Source organism: Thunnus albacares, chromosome 22 (genome assembly GCF_914725855.1).
Source record: "Thunnus albacares chromosome 22, fThuAlb1.1, whole genome shotgun sequence".
NCBI lineage: Eukaryota > Metazoa > Chordata > Actinopteri > Scombriformes > Scombridae > Thunnus > Thunnus albacares.
The window spans coordinates 7,379,918-7,400,785 of record NC_058127.1 but is presented as its reverse complement, the minus strand read 5'-3'; the positions used below and the strand labels follow the sequence as shown (position 1 = coordinate 7,400,785).

Genomic DNA, 20,868 nt, shown 5'->3' with positions numbered 1-20,868 from the left:
TCATCACACACCACGTTGCCTTGGTGATTTGTATTGTAAATTTACATACAGTCAATACTTAACATGTGTAAGTTGGTATGTTGTCAAGGTAATGTTTATATTATATAATATGATATATGTAACATGTTAGGTGTAATGTTATATACTGTATATACTGTTATTACTTTATATACAGTCTATGGTTAGCATGTGTAAGTTGTTATGTTGTCAAGCTAATGTTTATTTTATATAGTATGATATAACAATATTTAACATGTTAGCATGCTAACATTAATTTATAGACTCTATAGTTAGTATGTGTAAATTATGTTGTCAAGCTAACATTTATTTTATATAATATTTAACATTCAACATGTTAGCATGCTAATATTAGCATCAGAGACCATATACAGCTATCACAGTCTATGGTTAGCATGTCTAAGTTAGCATGATGTCAAGCTAATGTTTACCTATATTATATTATATAATATATGTGAAATTTAACATGTTAGCATGCTAACGCTAGTACGGACTCTATATAGTTATTATTATATATACAGTCTATGTTTAGCTACTGTAAGTTGGTATGTTGTCAAGCTAATGTTTATATTATATAATATGAAATAATAATATTAGCATTATAGACTGTATTTATTACTTTATATACAGTCTATAGTTAGCATGTGTAAGTTAGCATGTTGTCAAGCTAACGTTTAAATGATATAATATTAAATAATACTGTATATAATGTTAAACATGTCAGCATGCTAACATTAACATGTTCTCATATAAACAGTTGATAGGCATACAATGTTTAGCATGTTAACATCATGGATGTGTTGAACTGGATATTGTGTTTTTTGGCCAGTGGGTGTCACACAAATAAGACACTTCGCTGAAATTGCCTCACAGCCCTGCGCTGTTCCTTGGGGCTTGATAAACATGTGAACAGTTAGCATGGCACATAACATAGAGATTAAAGAAAGGATAGAAAGATCTTCAAGCCATATTCACAAAAAAATCCGGGAGGGACTAAATAATAACAGTGTACACACCTGGGTAACTGCTGAGATCTGCGAACACTTCAAATTGTTAAAACAAAGTCAGATGGGGAAGGAAACACAAACAGATCACGTTAGTAAGCCAAAACTTTTTAGACAAGAAAACAAAGGCAAACAGTAAAATTATTGTGAAAACTGTTTGTTGTAAACATCCATCATAGTTTACCGACCGACTTCCTGGTTCAACTCTGACTTCCTGTGCTTGCCGTCATTTTGCACACTCAAAAGTTGTACGTTTCATTAAACCAGACTTTTCCCTTAATGAGTTATAACTGCGTAGTGTCTGTTGTACAAACAAATTAATCAAGCGACGTGATGATAAAACCTGACCTTGACATGACACGAGGCAGCACTGTAAACAAATTTGTTTTCTGAGGTAATGCAACAAAATGAAACGACAGATTTGAAACACTTTTAGGGTTTGTGGTTTAGTAACAAATCAAATGTGGCAGCGTTGTCCCCGTTTTTATAGGCCTGGGACCAGTTCTTGTAAACAAGTATACACACACACACACACACACACACACACGCATACACAAACAGAGTCTTTGAAAATTTGAAATATGAGATTCGCCAGACGCATGCTTTTCTCCAGTCCTGCTCTGCATCCCCTTGTGAGCAGAGCAACAATACCTTTGATTCACACGTACACACTCAACACACGCACAGTCACACAGAGGCTTTGAAGTGCGTTTGGCTGGATGGTGAGAAAAAGCAAAAAGGAAAAACGAGCTGCAGAGGAAAGAAATATGGAGAAAAAACATCCACTCGAAGAAGAGAAAACTAATATGTTAAATCACATTACAGAGGATTAAACACAGAGTAGAAAGGCTGACGTTAAAACAGACAAACAACAGGGATTCAATCACTGTAATGCATCTACTTAATGCATTTACTGTATCCTGCAACAGTTCTGCACACATTCAATAGGCTTTTTTTTTACATGGTGGGTGAATTCACTGTCACTGCTTATCACAACCTGATGGGTAATATTGGGCCATTTCAAGCTTTTGAAGAACTTGGTCTGCAATAAACGCCACAGTTACTGTATTAATGGAGATTGCACACTTATTGTTTGTGGTTTTACTGATGTATCTGTGCTCCTACTGACTTTGGTGACCCCCCTGAGTTTTCCTCCAGTACCATCATGAAGTTGAACGACAACTATTGGGATGCCATGAAATGTGGTACAGACATTCATGTTCCTTACAGAGTGAATTGTTATCACTTTGGTGATCCCTTTTCCTCTAGTACCAACACTATGAGTAGTTTTTAATCTGTTCAGTACATTGTTTTATGACCAATACCTGCAAAGCTAATGACATTCCCATCAGGTACAGCTGTACTTTTCGTTTAGTGCTAATTAGCAAACGGACCAATTTCACTAAAGCGATCTGCAAGCACTGCATGCAAATCACAAATGATTGTCCCTCACAAACTGCAGATAAATTTGTGCATCCTTCAGTCCTCTTCATACACTGTAAAAAATAAGAATAAAATAAAAAAATGGATGTAGCCACCGTAATGTCACTCATTGGTTTGTGGACTCCAGTTTTGAAGCCTTGAGTTTGCATTTTGACAATTGTCGTCTTGGATTTTTGGAGTCAGAAGTGACCATATCTGGACAAAAGGGTGGAGCTGACCCTAATGCTAGCTGCTAGCTGCTAGCTGGGTTAGCACGGTGCATTTACAGTCTATGGTTAACTGTGATAATGCTAATGCTAATTTTATGTAGCGAAAAACAGGAAAAACCATTAAAACAAAATGTACTTACTTGAAAAAAATGATCATCTGGCTTCCTAGAGGGTCTTTTAGTACAACCAAATGCTGAACAAGACTTTTTTTAGGCGACCAAAATGTTACGATTAACTTTAATGAACTGAAAACACACTGAAATAACGACAACTATGTCTATACTCTATGAATCTGGAGTTACACTATGGTTACGTTAGCTAACCAATGTTGTTGGCGTGGTGACGGCACCCACCTGTTACATAAAGCAGCCACACCCTTAATGATGCACTTTAAGCCTTAATGAAATTGAAATGGGTGAGTTATATAAAAATTAACCCCCTGTACAGTTGTCATTAACAGGGATATTAGCTTTAGAGACCAAAACCGTTTTTTGTACCAGGCTGTAAACATGTTTATTTCTGCTGTAAAGGCATTTTAACATGAGGGTCTATGGAGCCAGGTGGCCATTCAAGGAACTGCAGAGGAGATGATTTCATGTTCTCATCTCTCTTGTTTTAACCATGAGCTTTCATCATGAACAGCAAACTTTTTTTCTGTTGCAAATTAGTAGTATATAAAGGTAATTATTAGGATAAAGGGTTGTTTTTTTCAGTTTTGGGGACTTATTTGATGAAGGAGTGATCAATGCAACAGGTGGATGAAGATTGTTGCACAGCTGATACAGGATTTTTGAGGCTGATACCTCTATTGATATTTGAGATTTTAAAAAATCTGATAATGATCAGCCAATATAAATTTTCTTTAAACAACCCATAACAAATTGTGACCAAAAAAAGTATTAGGCAGGATGTTTTACAGTTGAAAAATACCACTACCTTTGTCATTTATCAGCTTAAAAACACGCCAATATCAATATATATCTGCAATTAACTAATATTGGCACATACTTTATACCAATTTATCTGTCAGGCTCTAATAAAAATATACCTAATTAGACTTTAACCCGGTTAAATGAAGGATAAATAAGATAAACAAACACAACTCTGCTGCCACTAACGTCAACTACAGCGTATGAGTCACTCTGGATCGGCGCATCAGTCAAACTCTGGATGTCAGACAAACCGATTCTGCTGATTAAGTGATGACGGACCATTAAATGCAGAAGAAGAAGAAAAAAAAGTTAAACAGAGAGAGAGAGAGAAGAATGTAGTAGAAGTATAATGGAGGTACAGAAAAGTGGGCTGAGCAGCTAAAACAATGAACTCAGTCATCGGAGGTGGATGGAGGGAGGGAGCGAGGGGAGAGCGAGGGGAGAGCGAGGGGGTGAGGACAGCTGTTTCTAATCAATTGCTTCCATGTGATTGACTGCCTGACTGACTGCCGGCTGACTGGCCGACCGGCTCGATGACAGTTGAGGTTGGGGGCCGAAGGCGGGCTTTTGACGACTAGCTTAAACTATCAGGTTATAATTCGATGACTAGCTGGTCGGCTAATTGACTAAATGACACGTTGGTTGTCATGGCAGCTGATTGGCTAAGTAACAGGATACCGATATGACTAGCGGGATGCCGTGGTAACTTTACGGATGATGTAATGTGGCCTCTCCCTTCCGCTTCTTCTCTCTTTCTTGAATCTCTTTGCACATAGTTTATATCAACATCATTTCTATTGCACACACACACACACACACACACGCACACACACACACACACATGCACACGTGTGATCGCTCTCTTCTGTCTCTCATAAGTTTTTCTCATGTTGATGTTTTCAATTGTGTCAATAAAAGGCAGTTTATGTTGAAATTCCTTTTCTTTCTCTCGCCATCCCCCTCTCCATAAGACAGACACAGTCTGCATGAACAAAAACATTTAGGTAGGCCAAGTTCACGTCTGGGAGGGGTTGCTAAAGGGGGCCCGGGGGGCGCTCTGAGGACCAGATGTGCTTTTTTTGGGGGAGGGAGGGAGGGAGGAGGAGGAGGGATACGTTCACGAGCCTCAATGGCAGAGGAAAGGAAAGGAGAAGAGGAGGAACGGGGAGTTTTCACGGGGCTCCAGAGAAAGTCCTGGAAAGTGTTGCAGAGACGAGATGCTGAAACGTCACCGTGCAGGAGAGGGTCTATGCAGTCGTTGGGGTTCAGTGTACAAGAGGAGAGTACGTCCACGTTTTGACGAAGAAAGGGACGACTCACACTATCACAGACTGGATCCTTGATGTTATACAGATATTAAGATACCTCCAACATGTTGCAAGATAAATCTGAGAGGTTTTAATTAACAAGATAGGAAAGAGAAGAGCAGATGTATTTATGCTACACAGAATTCTAGTCTTAGATTTCTTAGACTTTTACCAAAATGCGTTTTAATTGTTGAACTTTGGATGTTTTACCTCTTGAAACTTCTGAAAAATGACAGTCTGAGAAGATAAAATCACTAATAATCACTCAGACATGTTCAGTCTGAGACAAGAGGTCATTAGCGGAAATGGCTCCATTTCAATGGGCCATAAACCAAAAAGGGTTGGGAACGTCTGACTGTAAATACTGATCAAGTGTCAGATCCAAGATTAATCTTATAAACGGCCGACGGTGAGAAGGTCAAGGGTCAAGAGCTGTTAAAAACTCCTGATTGTGCAAAACACAAAAAAACAAAAGAGAGACGAGGACGATCAGATATTGTTTGCAGCAGGTGGTTCGATCCCTCATCGATATCTGAAGGGTATTGTTTCAAAGAGCCACGGAAACATAAATAACGATGTGGAGGTCCGCCTCACAGCCAATCAGTAACATCGTCTTGATATGTGATCAATATATGCACTCTGAAACATGTTGCAGAGATGCATCGTTTCCGCTAGACGCTTCACTCATAGAGACTGAGGACAATCTCCCAGGTTTTGTTGTTAAAATTGGGTGGAAACAATTTAATAAAAACCCTGCATTGCAGAATCAATCCAAAGTCTTTAGTCTTTCATGCAGTTCATTATGGAGGAGAATGGGGGGAGCAGTGTATCCTTGACAAAATGTGAGGGGTGCTGGTTTGTTAGCGGACCATGGTTGCCGTTCAAGCAACTACTGTGCCTTTAGAAATCCCCAGACTTCAGTAGACGGAGATCTCCGATATCTGGTATCTCGAGTCTACGTTTCCGCTAGTTGCATCGAAATCTAGTAGTTTTTCAGCTATGCTAGCTAGCCTGAAAATAAGTACATTTGCTTTAACTTATCATCCCTTAGATTCTTCCCTGACTTTTCCTCTTGCGCCATGATGAGGTTGACATTTTTGTTTTTTGGTGAAACGTCTCAACAACTATTGGATGGATCGCCTTGAAATTTGGTACAGACATTCATGTTCCCCTCAGGATCCTTTAACTTTTCTTCTATTACCAACTAGCGATCATGGTAAACTTTAAACCTGCTAAACAATCATGAGCCAGTTTCATAAAAGCGATTTACAAACACCGTTTACACACAAATCACAAATGATCGTCGCTCGCAATTTGCAGATAAATTTGTCGAACCTTCAGCACTCTTGCGTGCTCATGCATGGGTCACAATGTGTTAAAATGAACACTAAAGGAGACAATCTCATGTTGCAAATTTGGTGAAATTGCATGTTTGACGTTTACATTTGTGATTAGCTTGAAGCATCGATGTACAAACGACCTTAATCAAGCGCCTCAAGTTCATTATAAGCATCAAACTGTGTTTTCTGTTGCAAATTAATAGTATATAAAGGTAATTTTGAGGACTTGTTGGATGAAAGAGTGATCACTGCTACTACTTTTGGCCATTTGATGGAACTTTTAAAATGTTGAAACAAAGCCAAATGGTGTGACTTTAAAACTGCATGAAAGCAGTGTTGAGAAATATCAGTTTATGCAAGTTTCTTCTTCTTCATATTGCACAAAACTGTCAATTTATCTGTCTGTGTCTGTCAAGGACGCTCATGCTGCTATCATGTGAGTAAAAGGTCTTCAAAACACTGCTGGAGGACGTATTTTTAATTTGTTTCAGGCATTACGTTTTTCTAATTTCATTTTGGAATTAAACTCTTTTATTCTTGCGTCATTTCTCATAAGAGGAGGTCAACGGGGGACAAACTACAGTCAGATTTACAGCCGAGGAGATGTGAGGAGCTGGCTGGGGAAAACAGTTGTGAAACAAGAGTAGTAAAAAAAAAAAAAAAAAAAAAAAAGTCCCAGAAAGGGAAGACAGAGCTGAAGTCCCCTCCACGTCTCCACCCTTCCCCTCAGAGTCCAAGTGAGAGTGCCTGAGAGGCTCCTGCAGCGATTTGATTTCTTAAAGTGATACTCTGACCACATTTGTTGCCGTATTTTTCATGTGTGTGCACTTGTTGTCACACTGCGGGAAGGAAAAAGAATCCGCTCCGTGAAGTCGGTAATATCGGTTGACCAGAGACATTTGGCTCGGATCAGGGTTGTGTTCAGGCGCTCTCCTCAAAAAGCAGGAAAACAGAAAGCTCCCTTTACAGGTGAAATGTTTGAAGTCCATATAACAGCAAGCATGATCTTGTGACTGTGCTGTGTAATATATCTGATGAGTAACCTGTCTGGACTCATGTAGACGACTCTCTGAACTTAACACATCTGTGCGAAACTCATGGCATGTGAAAGCAACAACATTAGTGAAAACTTCAGATGCAGCTAATAGGGGTTAGCTTGTAATCTTGGGAACCGCAGCAGGAGAATTAGCTAAGTGACTGGCTTGTTATCTGCTTATCCAGGTCTGTCCAGCAGGTTTTGAGACAAGCGGGCTCTGATCTCAGTCATGAACTGTTTCATGTTGGTCTAAAGTCTTTAAGTAATCAGACTGGATTTAAAATGATCTATTTTTAGTGTTAATTTCTGGTGTTTTACCAAGCAAAGCAGGTGTTTTTCCTTTCTCAGCTGCACCTGCAATACTTACAGTTGTCACCACTGCAGCACAAATCAACTGTTTGTCTAACTATGAAGATACAACATCTCTTAGCAGTTGGGAATTTTAGGGATGTAAGGATATGTACAGTTAATAAAGCCTTTTAGGGCAAAATTTTGATTCTGACCTCTATAAAAAATGGACTTCACTTGAGAGTGATCTTGTTAGCTACAGATAGCCAAATCTACTGTATCCCTCCAGACTCTTGGAAACTATTTATTCTTTTATTTCATTATGGAATCTCCAGCCTGATAAATAGTTGTCTATTTTAGGCTGACATCTTGCTAAACATGCCTCCCTACTTGGGTAGCAGTGCCATCGTTGGCTTGACATGGCTCCCTTTTGTGGCTACAGAGACAGCTGTAATTTGATAAGTTGACTCAAGTAATGTCACTTGAGTCAGCGTCAGTTGAAAATGAAACAAATGTGGGGATGAGGAGTTAGAAAGCAGTGAGGTTACCAGACCTCTGTAGCCCGCTCGTCATCTCTGCTTGAGTGTAGCAGCTCCAGGCTACATTAGCCGCTACTAGCATAACACATCTGAATCTGTACAATCGAGTGTATTGTGTCTGGTTGCATCGTCTCTGCCTGTGAATGCAGCGCTGCTACTGACTCCGAATATCTATTCACTTTCATCTGTTTATTATAAACTTTTTGATTGGTTGTTTGGTCTTTAAAATGAAAAAAGTTCCATCAAAATTTCCGAAAATCACATTTCAAGTCTTCAAATTGCTCATCCAAAATGTAAAGATATTCATTTTGATAAATCAATTCCAACTTGAGGTGGACTTACTATCTTTTTTCCAGAGCTTTCAACCAAATCACACAGATGTGACTGAAAGCAAAGTCTTGTTCTTAAGTCTTTAACCACTTTAAAATCAAGAATTAAATCAGATTAGATTTAAAATGATCTAATTTTAGTGTTCATTTCTGGCATTTTACCAAGAAAATAAGGTGCGACTGAAAGCTCTGGACAAAGTAAGTCAACCTTGAGTGAGATGGTTTAATCAAAATACTATTTCTAAGCTCAAGAATGAATTTGATTGAAAATATTCAATTTACAAACTTATAAAACAAAGAAAAGCAGCAAATCCTCACATTTTAGAGCAATTAATCAACTGTTGTTTGATCCATTTTCTGTTGATCAATCAGTCAACGTCTCACCTTAACGTCGCTGTAAATTCAAAATGGCCACAACGGTAACACAGTCTACTGTATAACAGCCTCTGATTTTGTGATCCTGTCCCCACCATCTGGAAATATGTGCCTGGAGTGGAGGACCTGTATTCAGTTTATAGATCAAGCGGGAGAGAAGAGAGACTACAGCGCTCCATGTCGTCTTGGTTCATTTTAACTCTGACTCAGGAATTTCTGTCCCCTGGTTCTTTCTTCTCCTCATTTCCAGACCCACTTGTTTAAACCGACCTCATTTTTTTTTTTTTTTTTTTTCCACCACACAGTTTCTACTGACATGTCTGGTTGTGCTGCTATAATCTCAGTAGTTCAGGTTCAAGTTCAGATACATTTATTTGCATGAATGAAAAAAAAGCCAGTATGATGCATGACAATAAATATGAATATATTTGAGGAGGTTGATTAATCTATAACAGAAATAAATCAAATGAAAAATACAGCATATGGCCAAAAGTATGCGGACAGTTGAACATTTCGCCCTCAGGTGCTTTTCAGACAGATTCAGGACGTCTTGTAGCTGCTGCGGTGACGTTTTTTTTAATAAAACATTGTTGTTGACTGCAACTGTTTATGATGTTGATGACTAGGATGGTGTTCATGAATATGTTGATGTCAGTCTCATTGATGTTTACACTATTTACTGCTGCCTTCTTCATATTGTCCTACCTGTCTGTCCTCTACGTATGGAGGCGCTCAGTTTCCTCCCCTGAGGGATTAATAAAGTATTTCATAATGTAGCTATTGTATTGCATCCCTGACACACATACGCACACACATAAGCTCCATGGTGCATGAAAGATTTCATCCATCCCCTGTCTTCTTCCCTCCTCTCCTCCTCCTCCTTCTCTTCCTCCTCCTCCTCCTCCTCCTCCTCATCTCTTCTTCTCCTCTCCCTCCTCCAGCCAGGTTTCCTTCTCAGGAAACACCAGACTGTTGCACCCTGCGTCGCTTCGTCAAGCCGGAGAGAATAAGATCTGACGCAGGGGAGTGAATGAAAGCTTTATAATAAAAGCACACAGTGAGGGGAAAAATATAAGGCAACAAAATGACTCATAAAAACGGCACCAACACATTTTTATAACTATGTTTAGTAAGATTACTGTTTATTATTAAAAGAAATTGTTAAAAGACTGTGATAGGTCTACTCATAACTACAGAAAATCAACATTTAAAGCATGTAAAAACACTTAGAAGAGAGTAAACAGTGGATAACTTAATAAAGAAAAGTCAATCTGTTTGTATACGCTTGCTTATGTTCCCTTTATGACATGAAGTCTCAGCCTCATGTTGTCTATTAGAGTAGTTAAGTCTTTATTATCCCCACTGGGGCAATTCATTTAGCAGCAAACAGTTAAAAAAAACATAAAGAACATTAAGATTGAGACCTAAAACACATGCAGATAAAAGACACACAGTTCCAGTACTATAGTTAACATACAAAAGTGCCCAATCAGTCCTAGTCCACCTCCAAGTTCAAACTTTGGAGAGCCTCTAGGACAAATACCTGTTCCTGTTACATCTAGAAATCCTTTATATGCCCAGAGGGAAGGAGGGAAAACTCAGAATAAAGAGGGTTTAGAGGGTCCTGAAGAATATCCTGAGCTTTCCCATGTGATGACCCTCCTCTGATAAACAAGCCAGACGTCATTCAGATCACAACCAGTGATTTTAGAAGCTCATCCTCACAATTTTACTTTATATTTTATCTGTTTTTCCACTTTAATGGTTCGGATCACTTGTGGTTTATGGCTATAATTTTGAAAGTTAACACCGGATGTCATGTGTGTTACACTGTGGTTGATTTGACAGCAATCCACTGAGCAGCTGAGACTCCTCTACGCCGTAAAAAGGGAAAAGCTCGCAGTCAAAAACAATGAGGGCGCACGACGCGCAACTCGCTCCAAGCCTCTCCAACAGCGGCGGAGTTTTTCCTCCCGGAGGATTCATAGCATGCGTCTGTGCGCCAGCGGGAGAGAGAAGGATCACAGGAATATAACTTGACGTATCTGCGGAGTTTGTTATTATTTTTTTTATTTGCAAGAGAGAGGAGGGAAAGGAATCATGCCTTTTTGCAAACGGACGATACTTCCGAAAGATGTGTGCAAGCCCGACGGCGGGAGGCTGCGGGAGGCTGCGCGCCCGCGGCAGCTTGAGATTTTCGGGGACTTGGTGGACGTGTGCGGCTTCACCTTGTGCTCGGTGCTCCGGCAGCTGTCGGATCTGTCCCGGCACTCGGTGAGCATCCTGGAGGAGCTGGAAGGAGAGCTGGTGTCAGTCTGCCACCGGTCTGGCGCGCTGGAGGGCAGAGTGGTCCGGCTGCAGAGGCACGTCGCGGAGCTGGTCAGCAAACCTCCACCGAGAAGTAAGAGGAAATTAAAAACCCAGGAGGAAAAAAAAAAAAAACCCCACCTGGAGTCACTTTACACAGCTCGCAGCTGCAGGAGCAGAGCTGAAACAGATTTTTTTTTTAGTCAGACATTGGTGTCAAACTTTAGGAAATGAGCTTAAATTCATGTTTTCTTTTTTTTTTTCTGGAGGGATTTGTGGTTAATTGTTGCCTTATCACCTTCTTCGTGAGTCAATATGACTCAGAACAGAGGGGTCATCTCTTCCCTGTGCGTCTTAAGGTTTATTCAGGGTGTGAGTAAGTGAGAGGTTTATTATTGGAGGGTTTGTTATTGTCAGCTGGAGAGAGAGAGGAGAGAGAGAGAGAGGTGTCCTGAGTTCAGTTGCTGCAGGAAATATTAGATTTTGGCACATGAACACTTTGGAAATTGAACTGGCTGAGTTAATTACCTCAGTTAATTGCTAAAGTAAAGCATAAGCATGTCGATAACTGTTGTATGATGTTTGTACTTCTTCTCTGTTTTTTTTTTGTACAGTTTCAGACTTTAAAGTTGGCACAACAGGAAGTGAATGCAACACCTTTTACACCTTGTCACACTGACTTTCTATCGGCTTCGGTTCTCGGGGGCATGCAGGTTTACCAGATGCTCCTGAAGGCATCACGTTGTGGGTGTGGAGAGAGAGGAATGTGAACTCGGTGTAATTGTAGAGATGTCATACGTGTTTTGGAGTTTTGTCAGTCTACCTGTCACTTTGTCAACTCCTTCACTGCTCCTCATGTGAAGTATTGTTTCTTTACTCCCCGCTGACACGATCGCATCAGTTTTTGGATTTAAAGCGACGTGAAGCAGGTGAAGGCAAGTTTTGGGTTCAAGATGATGCTCTTGTCACTCACTTAAAGAACTTAAAGTCGCCCTCTAGGATACTCAAAAATGTGTTTTGCTTGCTTGTTTTAGTGTCACTGTGCTGATGAGGGAAAGTTTCTCTGAGCTCACCTTCAATCTGAGTTTAAGGCCTGTACCTATGAGCATGATTAGTGACATCACAACTAGTTTGGAGCCAATCGTGGTCCAGTATTCAACTCAGTCAAGTGTGATGTGGAAACTTGAAACATCCAGTGCAAATACAGTGAGAATTGACTTTTCTGTGAAGTAAAAAAAACTTTTAAAATGAGGAAAAACGAGAACTTTGAAAGTATTTTGACATTTCTGGAGGGAATCTTTAAGTTAGGAAAGTTTCAGAAGACTTTAAGGATCATATTTGGTGATATTTTAGGATTCAAATTCATCTTGTTGTGATACTCGGACTCAGACATTGCAGAAGACTAACTTTGATTTCCATTACAGTGTGTTTTGTGGTGTTGCTAAGTCAAGAAATTCTATTGAAATAACTAAAAAAAAACTACAGATTTCCACACGCTTTTCATCCCTTGGGTGGTTTTCAAAGCTAATTTTTCATTTTCAAAAAGCCTAGTTGTACTTTTTCTCACTATCTTAAAAAACTTGTCAAGGCTTTCCTTCCAGAGAAACATCAACACTGAATCAGACGCTCTTGTGTCTTGCTGAGAGACAGTTTGAATAGATTCTCGTCTGGCTGGTCGGTTTCCTAGAACAGGTCACCTTTAAGGGCTACAGTAGAGTCGTGATTTCAAGCTTTCACACATCCAGAAATCTCTCAATAACCATCAATAATGTGAAACTGCCCTGTGATACATTAGCTTGTGTTAGCTTACAGTACGTTACAATGCAACACTGATCCACACAATAGTATCAATACCACAACAATACCTTCTGATAGTTGAATTGATTCAATTGGTTTTTATTCAAACGTATGAGCACAAATACTGAGCTCTATAGGTCGAGATCAGCATCATAAGGACACATACTCACCTTTATTTGACAACTGTTCCAATGCAGGTGAGCTGCAGCGGAGATGCATGATGGGAAATTTGCACTGTGGCCACCTTCAACTTGTTTTACTCTGCAAACTTTGCACAAAATATTCGCAGGTGGTTTTTCTCTTTGTTTGCGTTACAGCTCAAAATTGAGCAAATGAAAAAGGCAAGCCGACTGTGAACACGAGTTTACGAGGCTGTCAGCAGTGTGTGTGTGTGTGTGTGTGTGCGCGTTTTTCTTACCTCTTGGGGACCTTTTCCAGTGTAAACACCGTCCTAGTCGGGACCAGCAGTCCTCATGGGGACCAAAGCCCAGTCCTAATGAGGCAAAACATCATTTCTGAGGTTGTGGTTGAGGTTTGGGTTTATGTTAGGCGGTCTGCGATGAATGGAAGTAAATTAAATGTCCTAACAAGGATAGCTGTGCAAACTGTGTGTGTGTGTGTGCGTGTGTGTGTGTGTGTGTGCACGTACCGTATGATAAGAGAAAGTCCCTCCAAACGCAGCCCAGATGTAGAGCTGGAAAGAGGAGAGGAAGATAGATAAAACAAAACACAGCTCGCCTTTTAGTTTACTTTTCCGAGAGGAACTCACCCATGTGTCGGCTGGTGTGTGTGTGTGTGCGCGTGCGTCTTTGTGTGTGCATGTGTGTGTGTGTGTGTGTGTGCGATCTCACTCTTCTTTCTCTCTCCTTTCTAAATTCTGTGTGGGCTTTTGGCGGCAGCGTACTGTATCACTAACATGTGGGCAGAAGAAGCACACGGCTAAATAATCAATAGAGCCGGCCTGGGCCTTCGTCTCTCATCATCATCCTCACTCTACCACCTCTCTCTCCCTCTCTCTCTCTTACCTCCTCCTCCTGTCTCACCAAAGATAGAAAACACTGATCCACCTTTTACAAAAATAATAACAAGGCGTAAACATTTGGGTTTTCCTCCTTTGCAGAGTTTTGTTTCACATGTTCAAACACTTTCCTCTAAAATTTCTGCACCGCACATAACTGAACTCTCCTCCGCACGTCATTCTCCACACTCACACCCTCTTATTGATAAATATTAAAGATTTTACTTGTTTCTAATGAATCAAACAGGGAGCTAAAGGGGTTATAATGTTACCGGAGAAGCGCACAGTAAAATATGATTTAACACCAAACCAATTAAACTTGGTGGAAAAACTACAAGCATTTGCATGAATCTCTACAGAAGCATTATTTAGCTATTTAGGGCAACATCATGCATAATAATAGAGATGTTTTATACCCTGGTTAATGTTTTTGCTGTAATACTCACTGGCAGTAATGGACACAGGTGTATTTTATGGTTTAAAGGGGTGAAAAGCACCTGATCAAGGGGTCAGGGTCTCTTTTTTGGCTGCAACTAATGATTATTTTTATAACTGATGTCACAAATCACAATATCCTAAAGCACACAAGACTGAAAAGTCCAAAATTATTCAAATAACTGCAATGTAAGACCAAGAAAAGCAGCAAATTCTCACATGCAAGAAGCTGGAACCATTAAATATTTTGCATTTTTGCTTAAATCAAATTATTCCACTCATACATTATCAGAAGTCTTCCAAGCGATACAGTGTGGATGGTTCGCTCTCTGATTTTGTGTTGGATGAAGTTTCCGTAGGTGGCGCTCTTTTCTTTGTTCTAGTAACCCAGTTCTTCTATTTATTACAAACAAACTGAAAAGACTCATGTTTTTTTATTGTGTCATTTATTGTGTCTAATCTGTCTGGATTAGTCGTTTAGTAAATACCTTCCAAAGCTATAAAACTATAAACGAATCAAAACGAATCCATACGACTGAAGGTTTTTAGGCATGAAAACGACATTGTTAAAGTTTAAAACTAAGTTCACATTCTTTTCCTTCATTCGTGGACAAAAAAAAAAAAAAAGGTTTTGTGGATATGTGCTTTTCCTCCAATAACAACCACTGACAATCCCCCCCTCCACCTGCCAAAAAAGAAAAGTGAAACTCGGTCAGAGTTGCATAAGGCTACGGTGAAACACATGTTCCAGGCCTGGATGAGGGGATTTTTTCCACCACGAGCTGAGAGTTTGTTCAGGAGTCGGATCTCCTGAGCTGCTTCCAGGACTCCGACACGCCGGAGCGCCCGGAGGGGATCTCGGAGCTGAGTTTCCTCCTCCTATCTGGGCGGAGAGGAAGAAGTGGCGCTGATACGGAGGAAGAGGATGTTAGAGCTTGATAGCATGACAGTATGTGTGTCCTCTTTCCACTGGAAGTTGTCACTCACAGAGAGGCTTGAACTTGAGGAGTTTGTCCTCTGCAACACCTCCTCCGTTTCTCCTTCTCATTATGGGTTTATTTCCTTCCATATTCTCTCCGCTGCTGTTGACCCTAAGTGGGGCAGGAATATCCCAAGTATGTGACTGGGAACCAAAGTTCAGTGTTTTCTTTTTCGGCTTAATTCTCTGGGAAACCACATTCTTCCTTTGACCCAAAACTGATTTTACAGGCTGGTTTTTTTTGCCGCAGTGTGTTGTAACAAAATGTTCCCCTCCGCTCGGTCCCAGCAGAGGCAGAGGGTTGAAGGCTAGTCGGAGGTGGAGGGCTTTTATTTTAAAGGGTGAATCCGCAGGGAAATCGCATCTGGTCGGAGATCGTTAAACACGCTTCGCTCCGAAATCTCGGTCAGTGATGTCACAGCAGGTGCAGGACAACACCTCCTGTGACATCACTGACGGGGGTGTATCCTAATGTGCAACATGTTTAAGTTTCAGCACCTGGAGAGCTCTGCAACCCCTTTGTGCTCCGACTAAATCATGATATCGTTGACTTAACTTTAACAGAGAAAGGTTTCGATGAGGTCAACATTCTTTGCGTAACTTAATCATCAAATGTAGGAGAAAATCTGTGATTTCATTTAGAGTAAATAACAAAAACATGATCCACATGCACACATACTTTACAGTTTTTGACCATTTTTTTTCTTTTACCACTCTAAAGAGGAATCTTCCCCAATGTAATTTGGTTTATCCAATTTGTTTAATCCATGAAATGTCAAGAACAATTAAAAAAATGTTCATAACAAGTTCCTGGAGCCAAAAGTGATGCTTTAAAATGGCTTTTTTTTGTCCTAACAACAGTAAAATGCCAAAGACATTAACTTTGCAACGATACTAAACATATAAAGACACCAAATTAGGATTGAAACTAACAATTATTTTCATTTTTGATTCATCTGATTAATCATTTTGTCTATAAAATGTTAGAAAATAGTGAAAAATGCCCTTTATATAATATTGTAGAGCTCATTATGTTGTCTTCAAATGTCTTGTTTCGTCCAAAATCCCAAAATATTCAGTTCACATTGATATACGACAATGAAATCCTCACATTTGAGACGATGGAAGCAATAAGCGATTGGCATTTGCTCGTTAAAAAATCCCTTTTCTAAAATAGTTTCCAGTGTTTGTTTTCGATTAATTTTTCTGTTGATCAGTCAGCAAATCTTGGCAGGAGTTAAAAAGGAATGCAGCTACAGTGGAGTTTTGAGAGCGTAAAAAAATGTGTCGGCGTCATCTAAAAACGGTCCGTTAATGAGCTGTACACACGCTGAATGGAAAAAAACATAAACATCCATACAGGTCACTTTAGGCATCAAAGTCAAGACAGCTGTGTTCTGGTTTTTTTTTTTTTTGAGGCCATCTGTTGAAAAATTGAGACAAGTTCAGAGCGGGACATTTATGGCAGTTTGACACACAAATTAACGCCTTTTTCTGCAAGTTTGGCCGTTTATAACAACCGGTGTTTGTTTTGGCCTTCGGTACGGAGCTGCGGTTTGGAGAGAAGGAGCGGAGACTTCGCTGTAGAGCTGTCATTTTTGCATCAGCGTTCATCAATCATACGGAGAGAAAATCCATCATTTCATCTGTGAGTGGGCACAGGGACCAAAAACTCTGTACCAGCATCGACCCCTAAAGACAACAAACCGGCGCTGACAGAATAATGAGCGTATGACATGAAAAACTGCCCGAATCTCACCTGAATAAAAGTTAATGTCAGTTCTCTGGAGGTCATTCTGGTAAAGGTTGTAAATCATGAACTGAAATAGAAGCAGATGAAAGGAGGGCGAAGTAGTAAAGCACAACACTCCTGCAGCGTGTTGTAAGTTCAACATATTGTTGGAGTTATAGTACAAATAAGTGGCATTAAACTGTACAAGATAGTTACAAAAGTAAAGATAAAACTCTAATGTATTGTTTCCAAAACTGCTGTCATGGTGGAACTGTTAAAAAGGTTGATCAGTGTTTACATCTGTGACTATATAGTGATATACATGCTTAGTATTGTGCTGTACAGTTGCTGTTATTGGGATTGTGGCAAAAGTATGCTGCCTTCACTTGTTGTGGTTGTTTTTAAACTGTTTCTGTGTGTTCAAATCACACAAAAGACACTATTAGATCCGCTAATAGATGCAAAAACAAGATGAAAATGTTTCAATTTGAGCAAAAAATGTGCACAGATTCTGGGTCTTTATGAATCTGCTTCATAAATGTACAGAGATGAGAGAAAAAAGGAGAGACGGGAGGGAAATAACAGAAAAAAGCAGGTTCTCTGGTGAGTTTGGGGGCACACTCACACATGAATCCTAATCCGAACCCTAACCCTAACCTTAACCCTAATCTGAACTTTAACCCTAATCCGATCCTTAACCCTTACTTTAACCCTAATCTGAACCTTAACCCTAATCCGAACCCTAACCTTAACCCTAATCCAAACCTTAACCTGAACCTTAACCCTAATCTGAACCTTAACCCTAATCCAAACCTTAACCCTAACCCTAATCTGAACCATAACCTGAACCTTAACCTGAACCTTAACCCTAATCTGAACCTTAACCCTAACCTTAACCCTAATCTGAACCTTAACCCTAATCCAAACTTTAACCCAAACCTTAACCCTAATCTGAACCTTAACCCTTACCTTAACCCTAATCTGAACCTTAACCCTAATCCAAACCTTAACCCGAACCTTAACCCTAATCTGAACCTTAACCCTAATCCTAACCTTAACCCTAACTTTAACCCTAATCCGAACCTTAACCCTGACCTTAACCCTAATCCGAACTTTAACCCTAACCTTAACCCTAATCCGAACCCTAACCTTAACCCTAATCCAAACCTTAACCTGAACCTTAACCCTAATCTGAACCTTAACCTGAACCTTAACCCTAATCCGAACTTTAACCCTAACCCAACAAACACACGAATGACACGAGGTGAAAATTTGCTTCATTTTCCATCTGAATTCATCTTTAAACCTGCATTAACTGACTTTTTGGCTACTTTGGAGCAGCAGAAACAAGATTTTAACACTCTGTCAACACTTTTTAAGTTGATATGTTGAACTTGTTAGCAAACAGTTGCTTATTCCCACATCCAGCAGTTACGGAGCAACGTTATCATTCAATCGGGGTCGTGTTTCTGTCCACTTGGTGGACGTACGTCCAATAATCACTCTGTTTTTGCTCTCTGCCTTAAACTCTTGAGGAAAATATCTGTCAACGAAAAGATATTGATCATAGCTGCTTTAAGTTGTTGACTTTGGCAGCGTCACTGAAACGTTTTCCAGATATCGGTTTGGTTTATGACCGTACTCATGTGTGGGACAGTCATGTTCCTCCTAGTAGAGGTTGTATCATATTTGACAGCATCTTATAGTTCAGTTTTTGATTAAAATGGTCACCAGTTTGATGCGTCTTTACATGAATGTTGCACAAGTTGAAACCTACAGACGACTTGCAACTGACCAAAGGTTTGAGTTTAGTATCAAACTAATGAGATACAACTGAGCAGTCAGTGTTTTTACACTCCAACAGGAATGCATTAAACGTGACACACTAAATAAATCAGAATATCTGTTTTCTCCTTCCTCGCTTGTTGGTAGTGATCACTTGTTGCTTTCTTTCTACTTTTAAACTTCTGATTTACTTCCAAAATCCTGTTATGAAACTCAAATGGTTGATGAAGAGATGAGAAACAGGCTTTAAATCTCTTCTCTTTCTCTTACTAATTCCTTTCCTCCCTCTCTCTCCCCTCCCTCGTTCCCACGGGTGGACGTCAACCTCATGACTCAGTGTCCCTCCCTGTTGGCCCCTCTGTAATTCCCCCTCTCCTTTTTTCATACTTCTTTTCCTTTCCCCCCTTTATCCTCCAACACTTCTCTGCATGCTTTTGACGAACAGTGACATGCACGAGGGGGAAAAAAAAAAAAAAAACCCTCCAAAAACAGCTCTGGAAACTTGCTTTGAATTGATTTTTACAGCTTTATTCAGGTTCTGACGCCACAAAACGATGCATTCAGTGGCGACGGGTGACTTCGGACATCTCGGCGCTCATTTTGGAGATGCTCTGTATTCCCTGAAAGTTTGTTTTTAATCACTAATGCAGGCCGTGCATTGAATCAAAACATCTTTTCCAATGTCAAAATGTTCCCTGGCCTCCCTCTTCTCCTCTTCCTCCCCCACTATCTCTCTTCCTACAGGCGGTGATTCAGAGCCGACACTCCAACACATTGCAGTAGAAAGACTTTTGTTCGTTCTTTTATCAGTCTGGTTTAGTTTTCTTTCTAGTGAAATTTAATATTCAGAAGAATTCCCAGAAGTGAGTCTCATTTGCAGACTTTTAGAAATTAAGTTGAGTTAGTCATTAAAACAATAACGTCTTCCTGATATAAAACGGGTCCTGCTGAAGAGATTTAACCAGGAATAGATTTGATGGTTGTGTTGTTTGTCTGCATTGTCCAGTTACCTGATGAATCACCACCAGGGTTTGATAAGGATCCAAAGCAGCTGTAGCCAGTTCTCTTTGACATTTTGTGGGTCAGCTGTGCACTGATACAGATATTCTTATATTTATGTTGCTGATAGCTGATATTTAGCATCAATATTTAGGAAAATTTGACCTTTTAACAATATGCAGTTACACCTTTCAGTCTGGAGGAGCCTCTGAAGCAACATTTAGACATTTGACACTAAGGGTTTTTCCAGACCTGAGCTTTTTAGCCCAGTTTTCACCCCTTGGTGAGATTCGTTTAGGCAGCTCTGAACACAGTAATCGCACTCAGGTGTGGACCAAACAACTATACTATGACCCTTTGAAAGAGGTTTTTTCGGTGTAAATACAGCGTTGTATTTGGCCAATGGACCTTCTTCAGGACCTTCTTCCGCTGACCAGAGCAAACAAAACCCTTAAAACTTTCCATAACAAACTGAGGATGATAAATAAAACAGCCGCTACTATCAGTCGATCTTAAAAAAAGTGCATGAGAATCAATTCCTTTTTTTTTAGGGACTTCCCACATGCAACCAATGTAATTTTTGATCAGTTACACATGACAAACACAATTTTCTCTTGTGTTTGAATGCCTTCCTCTCTAGCACTCATTTTAGATATTTAACAGACAAAGACAGCAAAGATTTTCATTATTTGTTAAGCTGCAGATTATGTTTCCCAATAAATTGTTTTTGTAATTGTTTCTATACTCTTTGGAGCTGTTCTCGCTCTCTTCAGTGATGAAGGAACATGTCACCCAGTGCAGCGATGTGGCTGCATTGGCGTGTTTTTAATAGTTTTTGGATAAAAACAGAGAAAATAAGATATATCAGGCTTTGGAGACACACACAATACTTGTAAGTAGGATGAGTTCATCGTTGGTTTGGCTCTGCACATGAGATTAAATAAGTGCAAACCCTTTGTTGTGCTTTGACTTTTGGACTCCCTTTTTTGTTTTTGG

General features: G+C 39.9%; 1 protein-coding gene and 1 long non-coding RNA gene across 3 annotated transcripts in view; one reads left to right on the top strand and one right to left on the bottom strand.

Moving 5' to 3' along the window:
- Positions 1-8,156: 8,156 nt before the first annotated feature.
- Positions 8,157-20,868, top strand: part of nhsl2 (NHS-like 2) — a 164,487-nt gene continuing 151,775 nt past the window's right edge. For both annotated transcript variants that reach the window (XR_006399978.1, XM_044340744.1), the window contains exon 1: positions 8,157-11,221. Coding sequence is in view for 1 of the 2 variants with exons in the window: in XM_044340744.1 (XP_044196679.1) it covers positions 10,921-11,221 (301 nt within the window). In the remaining variant the exon portion in view is untranslated. The remainder of the gene's footprint in view (positions 11,222-20,868) is intronic.
- On the bottom strand, positions 11,129-13,930 carry LOC122973327. Its single transcript, XR_006399980.1, has 3 exons — positions 13,574-13,930; positions 13,343-13,417; positions 11,129-11,209 (listed from the first exon to the last, which is right to left on the bottom strand). It is a non-coding gene; the product is annotated as an uncharacterized LOC122973327 (long non-coding RNA).